Source organism: Sciurus carolinensis, chromosome X, assembly GCF_902686445.1.
Source record: "Sciurus carolinensis chromosome X, mSciCar1.2, whole genome shotgun sequence".
NCBI lineage: Eukaryota > Metazoa > Chordata > Mammalia > Rodentia > Sciuridae > Sciurus > Sciurus carolinensis.
Window position 1 is genome coordinate 54,627,024 of NC_062232.1, and position 21,572 is coordinate 54,648,595.

The 21,572-nt window shown below is 37.6% G+C and overlaps 1 protein-coding gene and 1 non-coding gene across 2 annotated transcripts; one reads left to right on the plus strand and one right to left on the minus strand.

Moving 5' to 3' along the window:
• The first annotated feature begins 4,725 nt into the window (after window positions 1-4,725).
• On the plus strand, window positions 4,726-7,446 carry LOC124971486 (10 kDa heat shock protein, mitochondrial-like). Its single transcript, XM_047535243.1, has 2 exons — window positions 4,726-4,827; window positions 7,010-7,446. The coding sequence occupies exons 1-2, from the start codon at window positions 4,726-4,728 to the stop codon at window positions 7,313-7,315; spliced, it is 408 nt and encodes a 135-aa protein (XP_047391199.1). The 3' UTR covers window positions 7,316-7,446.
• An 8,735-nt stretch (window positions 7,447-16,181) lies between these two features.
• LOC124972788 (U6 spliceosomal RNA) lies at window positions 16,182-16,284 on the minus strand. Its single transcript, XR_007106562.1, has one exon. It is a non-coding gene; the product is annotated as a U6 spliceosomal RNA (small nuclear RNA).
• Window positions 16,285-21,572: the final 5,288 nt, after the last annotated feature.

Sequence of the window (21,572 nt, forward strand, 5' to 3'; positions counted from 1 at the left end):
GGATGAGCTTGGAAACTGGATTTAAAAGCATTTTCAGTTCTCCTTCCCCACCATCCCAAGGTATTCTTATTACTAGACCAAGTTTGAGAAACATTGGTTTATAACACTTCCCTCTTCTCCTTTTCCAATAGCCAACATGAGCACAAAACTTACTACTTTGTAGTTTGTTTTATAGTGTCCTAATTTATATAGTTTATGGTTCTCTTATTTTCTGTTTTGAAATTTAGGAAATTTGTACTTTCCCATCTTCCACAAAGTCAGGACATTTGAATGTAAACTACAATGGGTATTTCCAGATGAGTAAGGTCATGTAGTGTCCAACTCTTTTGCCATAGTTTTGGTTTCTACTTTCCCTTTTCTTCTTTTTTTTTTTTCTTGAGACCTTTACTACTTTTCAAAAAAGGCTAGAGTTTTTCTGTGTGTGTGTATATGTGTCTGTGTGTGTGTACTGGGAATTGAACCCAGAGTCTTGTACATGCTAGGCAAGTGTTTACCTAGGAGATGTGCTCCTAGCTCCCAGAAGTTTTTCTTTACAAGTTTATCTGTGCTTATTTCTTCTAAGTTTTGGGGATGCCATCAATTATCTTTATTGTTCCACTTCCATCATAATTTCAGCAGCTATCATTTGTTGATCATATAACATGCCAGTTGATCCATATGAACATTTTTGTAGGTCAAAACTAACGTTGGCAATTTAATATGTTCAACCTAATACATCATCTCCTTTAATCCTCACAATTGCTTTGGAGGTAGGTGGTACTATGCCAGTTTTACAGATGAGAAAACTGAACATCAGAAAGATTAAGTGACATTCCTAAAGTAGCATATTTATAAATGATAGAGCCTGGATTTGAATACAAGTCTGTTTCCAAAACCCATGTTTTAAAACAAAATACCTTTGAAGAAAATGTCATGTTGATAATTTTTGGAATCTAGTGTATACCTTACTGAAAACAATTAAGGCGAAACTACAGTTACACAGAGGGAATAGATTATTTTTGTTATACAGCATATTGAGTATGGTTAAAGTATATTTCACAACAGATAAAAAATGATTTTAAATGTTCTCACCACAAAGAAATGATAAGTATTTGAGGCAATGATATGTTAATTAGACTGATTTGATTATCTCACAGTGTATACGTATAATGGAACTTCATGTTTTACGTCATGAATATGTACAATTATTATTTGTCAATTAAAAATAAAACAAAAAGGGACTATGATTGTGGCTCAGTGGTAGAGCACTTGCCTGGCATGTATGAGGCACTGGGTTCAATCCTCAGCACCACATAAAAATAAATAAAACAAAGGTATTGTGTCTATCTACAACTAAAAAATTTTAAAAATAAATAAAACAAAAAAAGGACATGTCTTGTTGAGGATGTGGTAAAGCAGGTACTGAAACACTGTGCTTGGAAGTATAATTTAATACTTAAGTGAAATTTATATGATACTGTGCATCAAGATCCTTAAGAATTTGTATACCCTTGTGCTATAGTTTGGATCTTGATTGTCTCCCAAAAGTCTCTGTGTTAAAGACTTGGTCTCCAGTCTGTGACACTACTGGGAAGTGGTAGAATCTTTAGGAGATGGGGGTCTAGTAAGGGAATAATAATTAGGCCATAGGAGGTATGCCCTTGAGGTAGATAATGGTACCTGGCCCCTCCTCTTTCTCTTCCTGGCTGCAATGAGGTGAGCAGCTTCTTCTGTGACTGGTCCTGCCAACAGACCCCAAAGCAATGGGCTACCTGTGAATTGCAACCTCTGAAACCGTGAACCAAAATAAAATTTTCCTTTTCTTAAGTTTATTATCTCAGATATTTAATATAGTAGGGGAAAGGTGACTAACATACTTTGCATTTATCTAGTAATGTCATTTCTGAAAATTTACCAGTTAAATGGAAATGAGCATGAAGATTTATGTAAAATGTGTTGATCTAAATATAAAATAATAAAATAATAATTTTATTATTATTATTTGTGGTGCTGGGAATTGAACCTAGGGCCTTGTCAAAGTAGTTTAATATTACAAATTGGAGCTGGGTGCAGTGGTATATTCCTGTAATCCTAGAGACTCAGGAATGTGAGGCAGGTGGATTCCAAGTTTGTTGTCAGCCTGGGCAATTTAGCAAGACCCTATCTGAAACAATATTAAAAGGACTGAGGATGTAGCACAGAGTTAGCGTACCTTTGGGGTCAATCCTTAGTACCCTTCTCCCAAAAAAATTAGAAACAAGGTTTCAATATTAAGGGATTAAATTAAGGCATGGCCACAAGATGGACATGGGATATCAGAAAGTGCTCATAATATGTAACATTAATTGAGACAAGCAGTATACAAAATTAAGTATGACCACATTTTTTTGTTAAAGAAAAAATAAATTTAGAAATAGTCTGGAAAATGATAATGGTGATTATATCTGAGAGTGGGTTTTAGCTTTTAAATATGCCAATAAGGAAATTTTTTTTGGTACTGGGGATTGAACCCAGGGACACTTTACCACTGAGCCACCTCACAGGTCCTTAAATTTTTTTTATTTTAAAAGTTGCTGAGGGTCTCACTAAGTTGCTGACCTTGAACTTGGAATCCTCCTGCCTCAGCCTACTGAATCACTGAGACTATAGATGTGTGCCACCATGCCTGGCCAGTATAAAAAAATTTTTTCTATCACAAATGTGTATTACTTTTATAAAAATGTCAAAAGGAAATTTTGATAATGAAGTCACTTATAATCCTATTTCTGTAATACAATTAACTTTTATTAGTGCATATCACCTCCCAGTCTCTATTCCCACAATTGCATAATTTTACCAATAGGAGTCATGATATACAAGGCATTTTTTTTAACTTTAAACTTTTAGAAATTATTATTGCATCAGAATTATTAGTCATTATAAAAATTGGACAATATAAACAAAAAGGTGATATATAATCCTACCATCTGGAGAAAATCACTGTTAACTTGTTTTGTTGTATACCTAACTTTCAGACTGGTTCTTAGAAACTTCTGTCCACATAAAGTATACAATTTTTTTCAAAATTAGATCATACTTGCACATAACATTTTATAGTATGTTAATACATTGTAACCACTTCCTTATTATTGTTATTAGATTATTTCCAAAATTTTCTTTTCTTTTTTTTGCTAATCATACTTTTTTTATTTTGAAGTAACACTTTTTCACATACTCTCCTACATTTTAAATACATGATAAAGGGGCTGGGGTTGTGACTCAGTGGTAGAACACTTGCCTAACATGTGAGGTGCTGGGCTTGAATCTCATCACCACATATAGATAAATAAATAAAAATAAAAGTCCATTGACAACTAAACAATGTTTTATAAAAAAATACATGATAAGGAAAATTATATATTATTTATCTATATATAGCAAAGCATTATGAACTATCCATTATAATATTTATATGTAATAGATTCTAGTTATTTTTTACTATTCCAAGTAAAAACATCATATAATAAAAGTTGACATAAAAAAGGCATATTATCAAATTTTATGCTCAAGCTGGAAATTGAACTTGACATAAAGTCTTGGAGTGCTAAAAGAAGATGTTGCAGGTGTCCTGAAACCATGTGAATAGAAGCCAGGCTCCAGGTGGACCCAAAAGTGCTACTGCCAAGGATGCCAGAATATGTATGCTGAAGGAAAGACTAAAGCCATCACTACTGTTTCAAGGTCATTTCCAGAACTACAGTGTACCTTATGTTTCCAAGATATTCAATTTTAGATAATATAGTAATCAACATTTCATAAATATAGCTTTTACTTCTGTCAAATTTTCTCTATAGAGGCCTAGGGATGTAACTCCGTAGTACAGCACTTACCTACCTGTGCAAGGCTCTGGGTTCAATCCCTAGCACCACACACACACAAAAAGAAAAATTGTTTCTCTAGAACAGAGGATGTAGTTCAGTGGTAGTGTGTGCTCAGCAAGAAAGAAATAACAATGGTTTCTCTAACATCAGTTCTTGAGTATAGTATTAAGCCCGAGGTCAAAAAATACTATTTAAAATTGTTACCTATGTAATACACAGTTTAAAAATCTGAACAACTCATAATGAATAGCAATTGCCTCCAGTCCTCCTTTGGTTTTCATCCCTTCACTTTCCCCAGGAGCAACCATTTTCATCTGGTATGAAGATATTTATGGGTTTTTATATATATTGTCAAATTGTTTTCCAAATTTTGTATCTGTTTATCTTGTCAGCGGTCATATGTCAATACATTAATTTCTCTACAAATTTGACAACTTCAGATGGTACTTAAAAGGGTTTTTTTTTGCTCATTTTCATTTGTCCAATAAACATTCCAGCACTTAGTATACGTGACAATTGAGGGTACAAAGAAGAATGAGACAAGCCTCTACCCCAGGTGTCACAGGTAGCCAGAGTGTCACGAGAAGTGAAAACCTGAGAGTAAGGTTTGGTCAATGCAATGGAAGTATGTGAAATGAAGCAAGAGAGTTAGAAGTAATCAACTTTGCAAGGTATGGGTAGGACAGGTGAGGGTAAGGAAAAGTTTTATAATACAAAATATCTTTTGAGGGGCTGGGGTTATGGCTCAGTGGTAGAGTGCTTGCCTAGCCTGTGTGAGGCACTGGGTTTGATGCTCAGCACCACATATAAGTAATTGAATAAATAAAGGTCTATCAACATCTAAAAAATATTTTAAAAAATCTTTTGAGCTAAACCTGGATGGATAATGGGGCTTGGCGAGTGGGTTGGGGTGAGTGAGGATATTCCAGATAGTGCATATCCAAAAGCCACAGCCATGAACCAGCATGGAATGTTTGTAGGAGTGCAGGTATCCAGTGGAATTGGAACATTGGGTATATGGGGAGGGAAGGTGAGATAGGGAAAAGGTAGGGAAGGCAGAGCAGATCATGCAACAGGTCCTGAAGGGTACAAAGAAGGGGTCAGGCTTTAGGAACAAGCACCTATTGCAAGATTCTTGCATTATTTCAGATGAGGTGACGAGAATTCAACTCAAATAATCATATTTGGGTTAGAGAATGTGGGATAGATTGGGGAGATGTTTATGAAGTAGACTCAACCACCTTTGATGATTAATTATTATTGGGTGGCAAGGAATAAGCAGGTATATAGAATTCAGTCATCCAGTCAATAAACATTCGTAGTACACCTGTCACTATTCTAGCCTCTGGTGATAAAGCAGTGAAAAACATGAATATAATTCCTTATTCATATGGAGTTTACGTTCTGTTGGAAACAGAATGTAACAAGTGAACACAGACTATGTTAGAAATAAAAGATGGATGATATATTAGTAATAGTGATTGGGTTTGGGGTACAGGGAATCCTACTTTAGATAGAGTAGATAGGAAAAGCCTCTACTAAGGAGATGACATTTTAGCCAAGACTTGAAGATGAAAAAGAGCCAGCCTTGCAATGGGCCAGGAGAAGCTAATTCTAGGCATAAAGAAGAGCAAGAAGAAAGTCTCTGAGGTAAAAAGGAGGTTGGTGTATCTATCTGAAATGGTGCTGGAGTTTCTGGGAGTGTAATGAGCAAAGGAAAGAGAGAAATTCTTTCAAGTTTTTGTCCTGGGAAACTAGGTAGCCGGTGGGGAATAACAGTGGAAGAACCTAAGAGAAAGTGTAGGCTTTAGGTTAGGGAAGGTAATGTCAAATTTAGTGAGATGTCTGAGATATCCAAGAGGAGATATAGTAGTTGGAAATAGCAGAGCTCAGGAGAGAGGTTGGGTGGTTTTGTCATTAGCTCATGGACAACAGTCAAAGATACAAAGATGAGATCAGGGTCAAGGTCAGAACTCGGGAAAAGACCCAATATTTAATGTCTAGGCAAAGGTAGGTGAACCAACAAAGTAATTGAAAAATAGCACAGAAAGTATGTAATTGAGAAACTAGAGGGAGAAAAGAATGTGAGGAATGAGGAATGAGGAATGATTAGTATTTAAAATTCAACAGAGGTCAAGTAAGCTAAGAACTGAAATGTATCCATTGAATTTGGCAATTTGGAGGTCAGTGGAGTAGTAGGAGTAGAAATACATTTGAACTGACTTGAATAATTGGACAAACAGAAAAATGTAACATAAAATAGTGGGCTGGGAATGTAGCTCAGTGGTACAGTACTTGCCTAGCATGCAAGAGGCCCTAGGTTTGAACCCCAGCACTGCACACAGACACACATACTATATAAATTTTAAAATAAGAAAAATAATAAGATACCTGGGAATAAATCTAAATAAAAGGTTTTTAAGACCTTTATGAAGAAAATGATGAAGTTCTACTGAAAAATATTAAAGACCTTAATAAATGGAAAGACATTCTAGATTGATGAATGGCAAGACTCAATATTGCTAAGATGTCCTGTATTGATCTATGAATTCCAATGTATTTCCATCAAAATTCCAATAGGATTTTCATACAATTTGACAAAAATGATTCTGAATTATCGGTGGAGTGGAAGAGGAACTGATTAAAATCAACCAAAGAGGCAAATACAGTGAGGGAACTGGAACTCCCTCTTTCAGAAATCAAGATTTATTATAAAGCAGTAATTAAGAGAATTTAGAATTGACACAAGAATAGGAGAATGGAACAGTGGAACATAATAGCCTAGAAGCAAATCTAAACATATTTGGACACTTGGCAAAATATAGACGTGGAATTATGGATCAGTGGGCAAAGGATGGACTATTCAGTAAATGGTATTGGGGAAATTAGTTATCCATATAGGAAAAAAGGAAATGAAATCCTTATCTCATACCTCACACAAAAAACAATTTTGGATGAATTAAAAACTTAGATATGCAAAGCATATATTTAGAACTTTTTAGTAGAAAACATGAGAGTAGTCACGTGGCTGCCCGCCTGCTTCTGCAGGGCCTTGTGGGTGTCTTGGAGAAAGAGCATGGCCTCAAGCAAAAAGATTGACCTTTATCATTTACTGAAAATATCCAGAAAAATCTGAGGACTGAAGATATTTGACCTTGGAATAAACTAAGGCCAGACAAGCATTTAGAAAGTTTTTTCCACTCTTTGACCGAGTATTGGTCGAAAGAAGTGCAGCCAAAACTGTAACCAAAGGAGGCATTATGCTTCCCAAAAAATCTCAAGGAAAAGTACTGCAAGCAACAATAGTAGCTGTGGGATCAGGCTTTAAAGGGAAGGGTGGAGAGATTCAGCCAGTTAGCATGAAAGTTGGAGATAAAGTTTTTCTCCTAAAGTATGGAGGCACCAAAGTAGTTCTAGATGACAAGGATTATTTCTTATTTAGAGATGGTGACATTCTTGGAAAGTATATAGACTGAAACAAATCACTATTGAAGTGGCATCGTGTGAAGCTGCCTATTCAACTGAAGTTCTGAAATCTTTCATCATGTAAATAATTTCCATGTCTCTTTTATAATAAACTGATGATACTCTTAAAAAAAAAAGAAAAGAAAACATGAGAGTATTACTCTAATCTTGGCATAGGGAAGAATTTTAGACAAAAATATAAAGCACAAACCATACAATAAAAGTTGGATACATTTGACCATATTTTTAAAATAAAATTTTGTTAATCAAAAGGTGTTATTTAAAAAGGCCACAAGGGTGGGTTGCAGTGGCTGCAGCTTGGGAGGCTGAAGCAGGAGGATCACGAGTTCAAAGTCAGCCTCAGCAATTTAGACAGGTGCTAGGCAACTCAGTGAGACCCTGTCTCTAAATAAAATACAAATTAGGGCTGGGGATGAGGCTCAGTGGTCAAGGGCCCCTGAGTTCATCCCCAGTACCCAAAAAATAAAAAAAATAAAAGACCGCATGGACAGTCAGAAGATATTTGCAATTTATATGAGCTGATCAAGAAAACTATCATGAATATTTAGCTATATATCATTTTTGAACTACTATATATCAATAACAGAAAAGAGACATGAACTAGCATGTCGCAGAAGAGGAAACAGAACTGGCCAATAAACATAAGAAAAGATGAGCTACCATATCAGTGAAATGTAAATAATGACCACAATGAGATGTATTTTATACCATCAGACAGAAAAATATTAAAAAGTCTGATGGTATGAGTGTTAGAGATATTAAGCTATTGAAATATATAGCTAGAAAATATATAAATTAGTACAATCACTTTGGGTGAATTTTTTTTTTCGTGGTACTGGGGATCGAACTCAGGGCCTGGTACTTGTGAGGCAAGCACTCTACCTGCTGAGCTATCTCCCCAGCCCACTTTGGGTGAATTTGATATTTAATAAATCTGAACATGGTTACACCCTATGACTCAGTAATTCTACCCTTAGCTATACAAAATAGAAAAAATTCTCGCACAAATGTACCAGAAGACTTGTACTACAATAATTCGTGTTAAGAGCAGCACTGATTTTTTTAAAATATATATTTTTAGTTGTAGGTGGATACAAATACCTTTATTTTATTTTTATGTGGTACTGAGGATTGATCCCAGTACCCCACATGTTCCAGGTGAGTGCTCTTCCACTGAGCCACAACTCCAGCCCCAGCACTGATCTTAATAGCAGGAATCTGGAAACAGCTTAAATATCCTTCAATGGAGAATGGTTTAACAAATTGTAATACAATCATAAAATGGAAAATTACATTGGTGAAAATGAATTCCTACCACTATTAATATCAACATGGATGAATACCAGAAACATAATACAGAGGGAAAGCAAGTTCAGAAAAGTCATACAGTATGATTCTGTGTATATAAAGTTCAAAACAGGTGAGAATGCTATAAAGAAAAGCACAATTCCTGATACTACTTTTATCTTTTTTTTTTTTTTTTTTGGGTGCTGGGGATCGAACCCAGGGCCTTGTGCTTATATGGCAAGCACTCTACCGACTGAGCTATCTCCCCAGCCCCCTACTTTTATCTTGTGGAGAAGGAAAGGAATGCATTTTAGAAGGGTTTACAGAGGGCTTTTGTCAAGTGCTGTGGCACATGCCTGTAATCACAGCCATTCTGGAGGCTGAGGCAGGAGGATCACAAGTTCCAAGCTAGATTCAGCAATTTAGTGAGACCCTCAGCAACTTAATGAGATCTTGCCTCAAAATAAAAAGGACTGGGGATGTAGCTCATTGGTAAAGTGCCCCTGAATTCAAACCCCAGTACTAAAAACAAAAATGGAGGACTTCAGAGGCTCTGGTAATGTTTTAGGGTTTTGTCCTCATTTTTGGAGGTGCTAGGGATCAAACCCAGAGCTTCATGCATACTAGGCAAGAACTCTACTATATCCTCAGCCAACATTCTGTTCCTTAAACTGATTGGTGAGTACATGCGTGTTCATTTTATAATTCTTTAAATTATATATGTATAAAATATTTATATACAGATGTCTCTTGACTTAAGATGGGGTTACATTCTGATAAATTTATCTTAATTTGAAAGTGTTTTAAGTCAAACATGGTACACACCTGTAGTCCCAGTTAGTTGGAGAGGCTGAGGCAAGAGGATAACTTGAGCCCAGGAATTAGAGGCCAGCCTGGGCAACAGTGAGATCCCATCTCAAAAAAAAATTGCATGTAATATGCCTAACCTAAAGAACATCATATTTTAGCAACACAGTGTACTGACTGGGAGCATGTCTGCCTATTCTGTGTGTGCGTGTGCATATTCTTTTATATTTATGATATATTTCATCAAAGTTTCTAAGCTGAAAAAGTAGTGATTAGAAGGTGAGAAAGAAGCTAGACTATCAAGGAAAGGAGAATAATAGTAATAGCTGGAGGGAGAAATGGAATCACCAGTAGGATTTTTAAAAACTTGCAATATATGACCATGTTTACAGGCTTCATTCAACAATTGTTTATTGAATACCAACTATGTGCCTGGTATTGTGCTGAGCTCTGGGATACAGAGATGTATCTATTTAGTTATGTAGTTGCCCACTAAGAACTGTAAATCATACATTCATTTATTAGTTCAAAAATATTTAGAAAGCTGATCACAGTGGTGCACACCCATAATCCCAGCAATTTAAGAGCCTGAGGCAGGAGAATCACAAGTTTCTGGCCAGCCTGGGCAACTTAGCAAGACATTGTCTCAAAATAAAAAAGAAAAAGGAGGGGCTGGGAATTAGCTCAGTCGGTAGAGTGCTTGCAAGTACAAGGCCCTGAGTTCGATCCCCAGCACCAAAAAAAAAAAAAAAAAAAAGAACTGAAGATGTAGTTCAGTGGTCTAGTACCCCTGGGTTCTATCCCCAGTACTGAAAAAAAATTGTATAGAGATCCTAATTTTTTTTTTCACCCAGTTCCCCTCAATGATAACATTTTGCATAACTTTACTATAATATGCAACCAGGAAATTCACACATATACAATCCACAGAGCTTATTCAGATTTCACCAACTTTATGTGCACTTGTGTGTGTGTGTATGTGTGACGATCTACGCAAATTTATCACATATAGACTATGCGACCACCATATTAAGATGTTGAGCAGTTCTAGAATGGCAGGGGTTTTTTTCCTCTCACTTAAAGTTGTTGCTCCACTGTCTTTGGGTTTGCATTATTTCTGATGAGAAACCTGCTTTTTTACCTTTTTTCTTCTGTACTTAGCATGTCTTTTTTTCTTTGGCTGCTTGTAAGATTACCACTGCTGTTGAGAAACATGATTATGATGTGCTGTGTGGTATGTGTGTGTGTCTTGCTATGTTGCCCAGGCTGGTCTCGAACATAGCCTCCCAGATAGCTGGGATTACAAGCACATGCCACTGCACCCTGTTTCCGTGTGCATTTTAATTGTAGTAAATAATGCTAGGGATATTGCTCAGTGATAGAGGACTTGCCTAGCATACTTGAGGCCCCTAGTACTTCAATCAATCAATCTATCAATCAATCAATCAAAGGAAGGAGAGATTCAATTGTAGTAATATATATATAAAACAAAATTTTCCATTTTAAATATTTAAGTTGTATAATTTTCTCTCTCTCTGTAATGGGATTTGAACCCAGGGGTGCTCCTACCACTGAACTACATCACTAACCCTTTCTATTTTTTTATTTTCAGACAGAGCCTCACTAAATTGCCCAGGTTGACCTCAAACTTTCAATCGTTCTGTCTCAGTCTCCAAAGTAGCCGGGATTACAGGTGTGCACTACTAATTACAGGTGGCTCACACTAATACCCTTTATCATTCCAAACAGAAACTTTGTACCTTCTAAGCTATAACCTCCATTCCCCCTTACTCCTGGCACCTGAGAAATGCATGTGTGTGTTTGTGTGTGTGTGTGTATTTATGGTGCTGGGGATGGAACCCTGGGCCTCATGCATGCTAGGCAAGCACTCTACCACTGAGCCACATTCCCCAGTCCCTGGTGAATAGGTTTTTTATCTCTATGAATTTGCCTATTGTAGTTCTCTCATATAAATGGAATCACAATATTTGTCCTTTACTGTTTGGCTTATTTTACTTAACATGATGTTTTCAAAATTCATTCATCTTGTAGCATGTATAAGATGATATTCCCTTTTATGGATGAAAAATATTCCATTGTAAGTATATACCATATACTGTTCATCTATTCCTCTGTTGAGGGACACTCCATTCTACCTTTTGGCTGTGTGAATAATACTGAAATGATTTTCCTATACAAGAATCTGTTTCAGTCCCTTTTTTCAATTCATTTCAGTAATGTGTAGGAAGGGAATTGCTGGATCATGTAGTAATTCTACGATTAACTTTTTTTTTCTTTTTTTTGCAATGGGGACTGAGCACAGGGCCTCATGCATGCTAGGCAAGTGCTTTACCACTGAGCCACATCCCAGCCCCAGGTTTAACTTTTTGAGGAATTTCCAAAATGTTTTCACAGCAGCTGTACTTTTTATATTCCTAACAACAATGCACAAGTGTTCGTATTTCTCCACAGTCTCATTAATACTTGTTATTTCCGTATTTAAAAAAAAATAGCATACAGCTGGGTGTGGTGGCACATGCCTGTAATCCCAACGACTGGAGAGGCTAAGGCAGGATGATTGCAAATTCGAGGCCAGCCTCAGCAGTTTAGTGAGACCCTCAGCAACTTAGAATGATGTTGTCTCAAGATAAAATGATAAAAAGGACTAGAGAGGTAATTCAGTGATCAAGTGCTCCTGGGTTCAATCCCCAGTACCAAAATAAATAAATAAATAATAACAAAAAAAATAGCATAGTAATAACCTTCCTAATGGATGTACAATGATATACCAATGTGATTTAGATCTATATTTTTCTCATGACTAATGATGTTCAACATCATTTGTGTAAGAAATCCCACGAAAACCACGCCGGACACGGGAAATCACATAAGGGAATTTATTAAGCATACAGTGTCTCCCTGCAGGGTAAGAGAGAAAATGAGAGGAAAAGAGAAAGGAAAAGAAAGGGCGTGCGCTAGAGAGAGTGGAAAGTCAGGAGGATAGAGAAAAGTGTGTAGGACAGACAGAAGGATGGAAAAAGATGGCGGGGAAGCTACAGTAAAACAGTTGAATTCCACCGGGCTAACAGGGGACCAATATTGGAGAAGGATACTTGCAAGCTGACTGATGAACCAATAGCTAGCCAGGATGTTCACAGACTGACAAGTGGTTGGGAGGTGGGCAAAATGGCTGTACCTGGTGGGCAAGGGAGCAGCTTTATACATTACAATTTGATGTTCTTATTGGCTGGCTATCTGTGTGTCTTCTGAGGAAAAATGTCTATCCAAGTCTTTTACCCATTTTTTTTGGTGGGTACTGGGGATTGAACTCAGAGGTGCTTAATCACTGAGCCACATCCTCAGTCCTTTTAATTTTTTATTTTGAGATAGGATCTCGCTAAACTGCTTAGGATCTTACTAAATTACTGAGGCTGGCTTTGAAACTGTAATCCTCCTGCCTCAGCCTCCTGAGTGGTTGGGATTACAAGTGTGCACTACCACTTCCAGCTCTTTTGCCCATTTTTAAATTAGGTTTTGTTGTTCTACAATTGTTGAGTTCTTTAGAGAGTCTGCCATTAGTCCCTTATTAGGTATATGATCTCCAAATTTTTTTTCCATTCAATGGGTTGTATTTTTACTCTGTTAATACTGTTCTTTGATGCATAAATATTGTGAATTTTGATGAATTCTAACTTGTTTTTCTATCATTGCCTCTGCTTTTGATGTCATAGCCAAGAAATTATTGGTAAATCTAATGTCATGAAGATTTTTCCCTATGCTTTCTTCTAAGAATTTTATATTTTTAATCCTATCAATAGGTCTTTAATCCACTTTGGGTTAATTTTTGTATATGTTATAAGGGTCTAACTATATTCTTTTGTATGTGGATGTCCAAGTTCCCCAGCACCATTCGTTGAAGAGACTGTCTTCCCATTCAATTGGTCTTGGCATTCTTTAAAAAATCATTTGACTGCATATGTGAAGATTTATTTCTGGGATTTCTATTCTATTCCATTAGTCTATGTTATGGTTTAGATATGGAATGTCACCCAAAAACTCCTGTGTTAAAGGCTTTGTTCTCAATGAAGCAATGTTCAATAGGATGGGGCGGAAGGCTCTTGAGAAGTGATTATATCATAAGGACTCTGACCTCATCAATGGATTAACCCATTGATGGATTCATCACTGATGGCATTATTGGGAGGTGGTGGAAATTTTAGGTGAGCCCTAGTTGAAGGATATAGGTGTCCAGGGGGCATGCCATGGAAGGATACTTCTTGTCTTTCTTGTCTCTGGTCTCTCTCTCTCTCTCTCTCTCTCTCTCTCTCTCTCTCTCTCTCTCTCTCCCTCCCTCTCTCTCTCTCCTTTCTTACTGCTATGAAATGAGTAGCCTTCTTCCACCAGGCTCTTTCACCATGATGTTTCTACCTTGGAGCCAGTGTTGGCTGAAATCTCTGATACTGTGAGCCAAAATAACTCTGTCCTCCTTTAAGTTACTTTTCTCAAGTATTTTGTCACAGTGACAAAAAGCTGACTAACTTAGTTTGTATATGTGTCATTATCCCAGTACCACACTGTTTTGACTACTATAACTTTGTGGTAAGTTTTAAAGTCAGAAAGTGGAAGCCCTCCTACTCAATTTTTCTTCTTTTTTTCTTGTTGTTATTTTAAGATGGGGTATTGATTACTATGGTGCCCAGGCTGCTAGTCTCAAACTTTCAAACTCAAGAGATCTTTCTACCTCAGACTATTGAGTAGCTGGGCCTACAGGTATGTGTCACCAAACCTGGTTTTTCATTTTTCTTTTTCAAGATTGCTTGACTCTTCAAGGTTCCACAAAATTCCATGTGAGTTTTAGGATGGGCTTTTTTATTTCTGCAAAAAGAAAATGACTGTGCTATTTTGATAGAGATTGCATTAAATCTATAGATTGCTTTGTAGAGTGCTATAGTTTGAATCTTGACCCAAAGGTCCATGTGCTAAACAGACTTGTTCCCCACGGTTGCACTATTGGGAGGAGGTCAAACCTTAGAGAAGTGGGACCTTGTTAGGAATTCCTTAGGTCATTTGGGAGTGTGCCATTGGGACTCTGACCCCCTCTTGTTCCTCTCTTTTGCTTTTTGGCCATGAGGCAAGTGGTTTTGCTCCACCAAACACTCCCATTATGACTGAAAACAGGTGCAACCACTCTGGAAAGCAGTATGGAAATTTCTCAGAAAACTTGGAATGGACGCAACATTTGACCCAGCAATCCCACTCCTTGGTTTATACCCAAAGGACTTAAAATCAGCATACTACAGTGACAGAGCCACATCAGTGTTCATATCTGCTCAATTCACAATAAACTATGGAACCAACCTAGATGCCCTTCAACAGACGAATGGATAAAGAAAATGTGGTACGTGTACACAATGGAATATTACTCAGCCTTAAAGAAGAATGTAATTATGGCATTTTCAGGTAAATGGATGGAGCTGGAGAATATCATGCTAAGTGAAATAAGCCAAACCCCTTAAACCAAAGGCTGAATGTTTTCTCTGATAAGTGAATGCTGATCCATAATGGGGGGGGGTAGGGAAGAGTGGAGGAACTTTGAATTGGGCAGAGGGGAGTGAGGGGAGGGGAGGGGGTGTAGGAATGGGAAGTATGGTGGAATGAGACAGACATTATTATCTTATATACATGTATGATTACATTACCGGTGTGACTGCACCATGTACAGTCAGAGGAATGAGAAGTTGTGCTCCATTTGTGTACAATGTGTCAAAATGCATTCTACTGTCATGTATAATTAATTAGAACAAAATTTAAAAAGATAAAAAAAAACCACTCCCACCAAGATTTTCTGCTTTGCCACAGGCAAGAGCAATAGGACCAATTGATCATGGGCTGGAAACTCCAAAACTGTGAGCTAAAACACACATTTTCTCTAAGTGAATTATTTCAGATATTTTATTTAGTAATAGAATGCTGTTGAGCACAGGGAGTATTGTCATTTTTTCATTTGCTGTGGATTGAACCCAGGGCCTTATACGTGTGAGGCACTGAGTTACATTTCCAGCCTTTTTTTCTTTAAAAAGACTCACTCTCACTGAGTTGTCCAGGCTGACCTTGAACTTGCAGTCCTCCTGGTTTAGACTTCCAAGTAACTGAGATTACAGGCATACAGCACCATGCCTAGCTTGAAAATTGTCATATTAACAATTCCTCCAATCCATGAACATTATCTTTCCATTTATTTAGTTCTTTTATAATTTCTTTCAGCAATATTTTGTAGTTTTCAGTATATGTCTTGCACCTTCTTAATTAAATTTGTTCCAAAGTATTTTTATATATATATTTTTAGTTGTCGATGGACCTTTATTTTATTTATTTATGTGTGGTGCTGAGAATAGAACCTAATGCCTCACACATGCTAGGCAAGCACTCTACCACTGAGCCACAACCCCAGCCCTGATCCAAAGTATTTTGTTTTTTCAATGTCATTGTGAATAGAATTGTTTTCTTAATTTCCTTTCTGAATTTTCACTGCTGGTACATGGGAAAAGAAAGGTTTTTATATATTGATTTTGTACATTACAACTTTGATTAATTTATTTATTAGCACATTTTTTGATATCGGGGATTGAACCCAGGTATACACTGTACCACTAAGCTACACACCATCCCTTTTCTGTTTATTTATTTATTTGGTACTGGGGCTTGAACCCAAGGGCACTTAACCCCACATCCCCAGCTGAGCCACAACCCCAGCCCTTTTAAAAAAATATGGAATGCTTCATGAATTTGCATGTCATCCTTGCACAGGGGCCTTGCTAATCTTCTCTGTATCTTTCCAGTTTTAGTGTATCTGCTGCTCAAGCAAGCACTCTGGTTTTATTTTGAGATGGGACCATGCTATGTTGCCTAGACTGGCCTTGAACTTGTGATCCTCCTGCTTCAGCCTCCTGAATAGCTGGAATTATAGGCATGCACTATCACCCCTGGCTAGCTTGCTCTTCATGGTATAGTTCTCTTCATGTTTCTTAAGCTTGTCATTTATTTTGATTCTTGGATCTCTGTTTATATTATTCATTGGATTTGGGAAAAGTTTGGCCATTATTGTTTCTATTTATTCCCCTTTTTCAGGGACTCCAATTACACGTATAGAAGGTTGCTTGGGGTTGCCCTATATCTCATTGATGATCTGTTCATTTTTTCAGTCTAGTATGCCTTTGAGTTCATTAATAATTTTTTCTGCAGTATCTAATCTGCTGTTAATCCTATTGTGTGTGTGTGTGTGTGTGTGTGTGTGTGTGTGTGTGTGTTCTTTTCTTTCTTTCTTTGATTCTGGATATTGAACCTAGGGGTACTTTACCACTGAACTACAATCCCAGCCCTTTTTTAAAAATTTTGAGACAGGGTCTCACTAAGTTGCTTAGGGCTTCACAATGTTACTGAGGCTGGTCTTGAACTAGCAATCCTCCTGCCTCAACCATCCAAATCATGGGGATTACAGGCATATGCCACCACACCCAGCTCAATTTACTGTAATTTTATAAATGTAGACATTGCCTTTTTATCTCTAGAAGTTTGATATTTTTAAAATGTGTCTGTACTTAATATGCTCAGTTTTCCTCTACTGTCTCGACCATATGGAATACAGTTATATAATAACTGTTTTACTATTCCTGTCTATTAATTTTATCACTTGTATTATTTCTGGATCTGTTTCTAGTGATTGATTTTTCTCCTCATTGTAGATCATATTTTCTTGCTTCTTTGTCTGCTTGTTGATTTTTTTGAATACCAGACATTTTTAATTTTACATTATTGGGTGCTAGATATATTTTTACTATTGTAAGTATGCAACTGAGTATTAGTGGCACACATCTGTAATCCCAGCTACTCAGAGGGCTGAGGTAAGAGGATCACAAATTCAAAGCCAACCTTGGCAATTTAGAGAGATCCTGTCTCCAAATAAAAAATAAAAAGGGCTGGGGATGTAACTCAGTGATAGAGCACTTGCCTAGCATGTGTGAGGTCCTGGTTTTGATCCCCTGTACTGCAAAAACAAAACAAAACAAAAACACTTACTGTAAATATGCTTAAGCTTTGTCCTGGGAAATTGTTAAGTTACTTTGAAATGGTTTTATATTTTTCTTTTTCTTTTTTTTTCAATGCTGGGGATGAAACCCAGCGCTTCCTCCATGCTAACATCTGTGTCACACCCCTAGTCCTAGGCAATTCCTTTATGTGTATGCACTGACCCGTTATCAGTGCAAATCCCTTGCAAATTTCCATAGATTTTTCTCCATAACTTGCTTTTCTTTAGTACTCTGTACTTTGAATTTGAGCTACTGTGGCCTCCCTAGACTCCCAACTTTGTCTTAACTCGGAGAGACTGCTGGGCTCTGCCTGTGTTCCTCCTTTCTACACTGTGGCCTAACAATCTTCTCCAGGTAGTATGCTGGACCGTCATTAGACTCATCTTGTTTGTTTTTCCTTTTTGTGTGATCATTATCATATGCTTCTGGATGTCTAATATCCAAAGCCCATTGTTTCATATAGCTTATTCCTTTTCGTTTGCTGTTTTAGGTAGTAGGGTAAATTACCAAATCTTACCCAGAAGTAGAAGTAGCTCTGCCATTTTGTGAGACTGGGATTTAAGATTTCAGAGGTTGGGTGATTCTGGGCAATGAAGAAGCCCAGAGTGTGAGAATGGGGATTAAAATGGAATGGAAAACAAAGTTTCTGGAGTTAGGCAGAATAAGAATACAAGGCTAAATTGTTAAAAGAGTCATTTATGTGAATGCTTAATAGGTACAGTTAGTGGGAATGGAACTGGCATTGCAGACAAAGGTATGAAGATGGGCAAAGGGCCTGGAGGAATAAATAAGCAGTGGTTGGGTTGGGGTTGTGGTTCAGTAGTAGAGTGCTTGCCTAGCATGTGTGAGGCCCTGGATTTGATCCCCAGCACTGCAGAACAAACCCACAGAATTCAGACGGTGGACAAAGTGATGATATTAAAAGGTGAGAACTTTATGAGGAGATTAGGCCATGACAAGGCCCTCCCTTGTGAACAGGATTTAGGCCCTTATAAAAGGGGCTTCCTGCAGCATTTGGCTTGTTTGGTCTTCCACCTTCAGCCATGTGAGGACCCAGTATTCTTCCCCTCAGGAGACTAAAGCCCTCACCAAACAACCAAACCTGCCGACACCTTGATCTTAGACTTACCAGCCTTCAGAACTATGAGAAATAAATTTCTGTTCATTTTAAACCCAGTCTCAGGTATTCCGTTTTAGCAGCACAAAACAGAACAAACTTGTCAGGAGATGAAATAGGTGACTATATTTGAAGAATCATCTGTTAAAGGAAGGAATTTGGATACTTACTTAAAAGGCAATTGAGAAAGTCAGAAAACTATTGGTCAGGGAGTCAGTTTGTCAACCAAATTAATTCTGGAACTTTCTAGCTGATGACAGAACATGGGGTAGGTAGAAAGGAAAACTGAAAACTTGATCCAAAAATTCTTATTGAGACAGGTGTGGTGGTGCATGCCTGTCATCCCAGCAACTCAGGAGACCGAGACGAGAGGATCATAAGTTTGAGGCCAGCCTTGGCATATTAGCAAGACCTTGCCTCAAAATAAGAAATAAAAAGGACTGGGGATATAGCAAAATGCATCTGGGTTCCATCCCCAGTTTCACATGCACACACACAATTCTTACTGAGTAAGGAGGCTGGAGTGCTAGTTTTAGGGTCGTGTAGAAGGTTATAAAGCCAAATGTCATAAGACTCAAAAGGGTAGTTTGGTTTTTTAAGCCTGGAAGTGGTGGATTTGGCAATGGGGAGCTAAGAGAAAGCCTCCCTCACCCCCTCAACTGCATGTCTCTGTAGTAGGCAGAGGGTGAGAGAAGCAGCAATATCCAGAAGAGAGCTGTGGGGAAGCAGGAGCCCAGGCTAGAGCTCCAGTGCAGTTCAGATAGGGGCTGGAAGGGAAAGTTCCATGAAGAATGCTAGGATTAGTGGAGTTGGCTTCTCAGAGAACAAGGATTCCAGAGGGTGTAGTGGAAAGGGCTCTGAGAAAAGTGAACAGTAGGAAAAACAGGTTCAGATGTGTGTGGAGGATTCAAAGCCTTGAAGGCTCTAATCTTAGTTCTGACCTCTTTTTTGGTCTTGTGCAAATGCCAGCACCTCCTCTGTTGTCATTCTTTCTTTGATGGTATTCTTAATGTGCTCCTTTGTAACCATTTTTAGTTTCACTTGAACATGCTTTCTGTTTAAAATCCACATGATCAGATTGGAATATCTTCAAGTAAATGGCCTTTATGAAATGTGCTCTCTCTCTAGCTAAAACCTTGTCTTAAGTCATGTTCCAAAAGGTCAAAACTATTTTCTCTGACAGCCTGCATTCACCACTGCTGTATCTCCCCTGCTCTTCCAGAATTCCTGTTTTCAGGGAAGAAGTAAAAAAGCCCCCTTGTGCTCCCAAGGTCTTCAATTTTTGCCCAAACCTCCATCTAAAAAAAAAGTGTTTTGCAAGTTACTTGTGAGGCATTGGGAGCAAATAGAAGTCAGAAAGTTCAATAGATTCTATGACCTACTTCAGATTCATTTTGGGAAAGCAGCATCTCATCGCCTTTCAATATTACTCTACATACAGTATTTAATTTTTTTTTGAGTGGTACTGGGGATTGAACCCAGGGTTGCTCTACCACTGAGCTAACCCCCAGCTCTTTTTATTTTTTATTTTGAGAAAGGATCTCATGGAGTTGCTGAGACTGGCTTTAAACTTGCCATCATCCTCTTGCCTCAGCCTCCAGAGTTGCTGGGATTACAGGTGTGTGCTACCACACCTGGTGCAGTATTTAATTTTTATGCATAATTTATGTTACTAAAAATTAAAATCTAGGGCTGAGGATGTAGTGCAATGATACACTGCTTGCCCAGCACTGGGTCTGATCCCTAGCACTACAAAAAAAAAAGAATTAAAATCTACATGAAGGTATATAGTAAAGAGTAAGTTTCCCTTTCTTTTCCACCCTCAGTTCACTTCCCCTTCTTAGGGCCAACTATAATTATGAGTTTCATAAGTGTATATATATAAGGATATACAAATATCCTTCCAGAGATGATATATATATATTTATATATATTTATGTATATACGTTCCTTTTTTAAGAAAACATAAGTTGTAGAATTATATGTACACCTCCCTTTCCTTACTTTTGAGTATATTCTGGAGATCTTTTGAAGTCAGCCTACATAGAGAACCGCTCATTGTTTTTGTAATTGCATAGTATTACCCTGCTAGCTGCATCATAGTTTATTTTATTTAATCAACTTCCTACTGGTGGACTTTAAGGTTACTTCCAATGTTTTGCTCTTGTAGTGTTTTAGTGAATATATTTATATGAGTGTCATTTCAAACATTTATTTATAAATTAGACAGAATAAATTTATAGAAAAATCAAAATAAATGTTGACTACATTTTGGGGGGGGTACTAGGGATAGAGCTCAGGGGCACTTGACCACTGAACCACATCCTCAGGCCTATTTTGTATTTTATTTAGAGACAGGATCTCACTGAGTTGCTTAGAGCCTTGCTTTTGCTGAGGCTGGCTTTGAACTTGCAATCCTCCTGCCTTAGCCTCCAGAGTCACTGGGATTACAGGCATGCACCACTGTGCCTGGCTTAACTACATTTCTTGAAGCAGAATTTCTAGATTAAAGAATATGGCATTATCCCTTTTGATTGGCCATGAGAATGACTCTATCCAGTGATCTCTTGAACACTGTAGCAGTAAGCCATCCACTTTCACAGTCTCTGCTACTACTGTCAAGGGCAATTGTTTCCACTTTCTGTGTCCACAGAATCCTCCCTCTCCTGTGGAGTGTACGACAAAACATTTTTTCTAGTGGTCTGTATAAATCCTTCGCAGAGAATGATTTGTATCTGTTATATAATGTGGCTGGTTCAACATTTTTATTACTCTTTTCACATTCTTGTACTTGTCATGACCCTGGTTATGGAAGCCCTTTGCCAACTTACTGACATCTTCTTCTTTTCCATTTTTTCTTCATCTCTTTCACCTTCTCCTCCCTTTTGTTTTTCCTCTCCTTCCTCTTCATTTACCTTCCTTTTCTCTGTCTCCTCCTCCTTGCTCTCC

Excerpts from the sequence above, each read along its gene's own strand:
- LOC124971486 (XM_047535243.1), top strand. The coding sequence starts at position 4,726 with ATGGGGCTTGGCGAGTGGGTTGGGGTGAGTGAGGATATTCCAGATAGT. Across the intron at positions 4,828-7,009 it reads GAATGTTTGTAGGAGTGCAG|GCCAGACAAGCATTTAGAAA; the intron begins GTATCCAGTGGA and ends GAATAAACTAAG.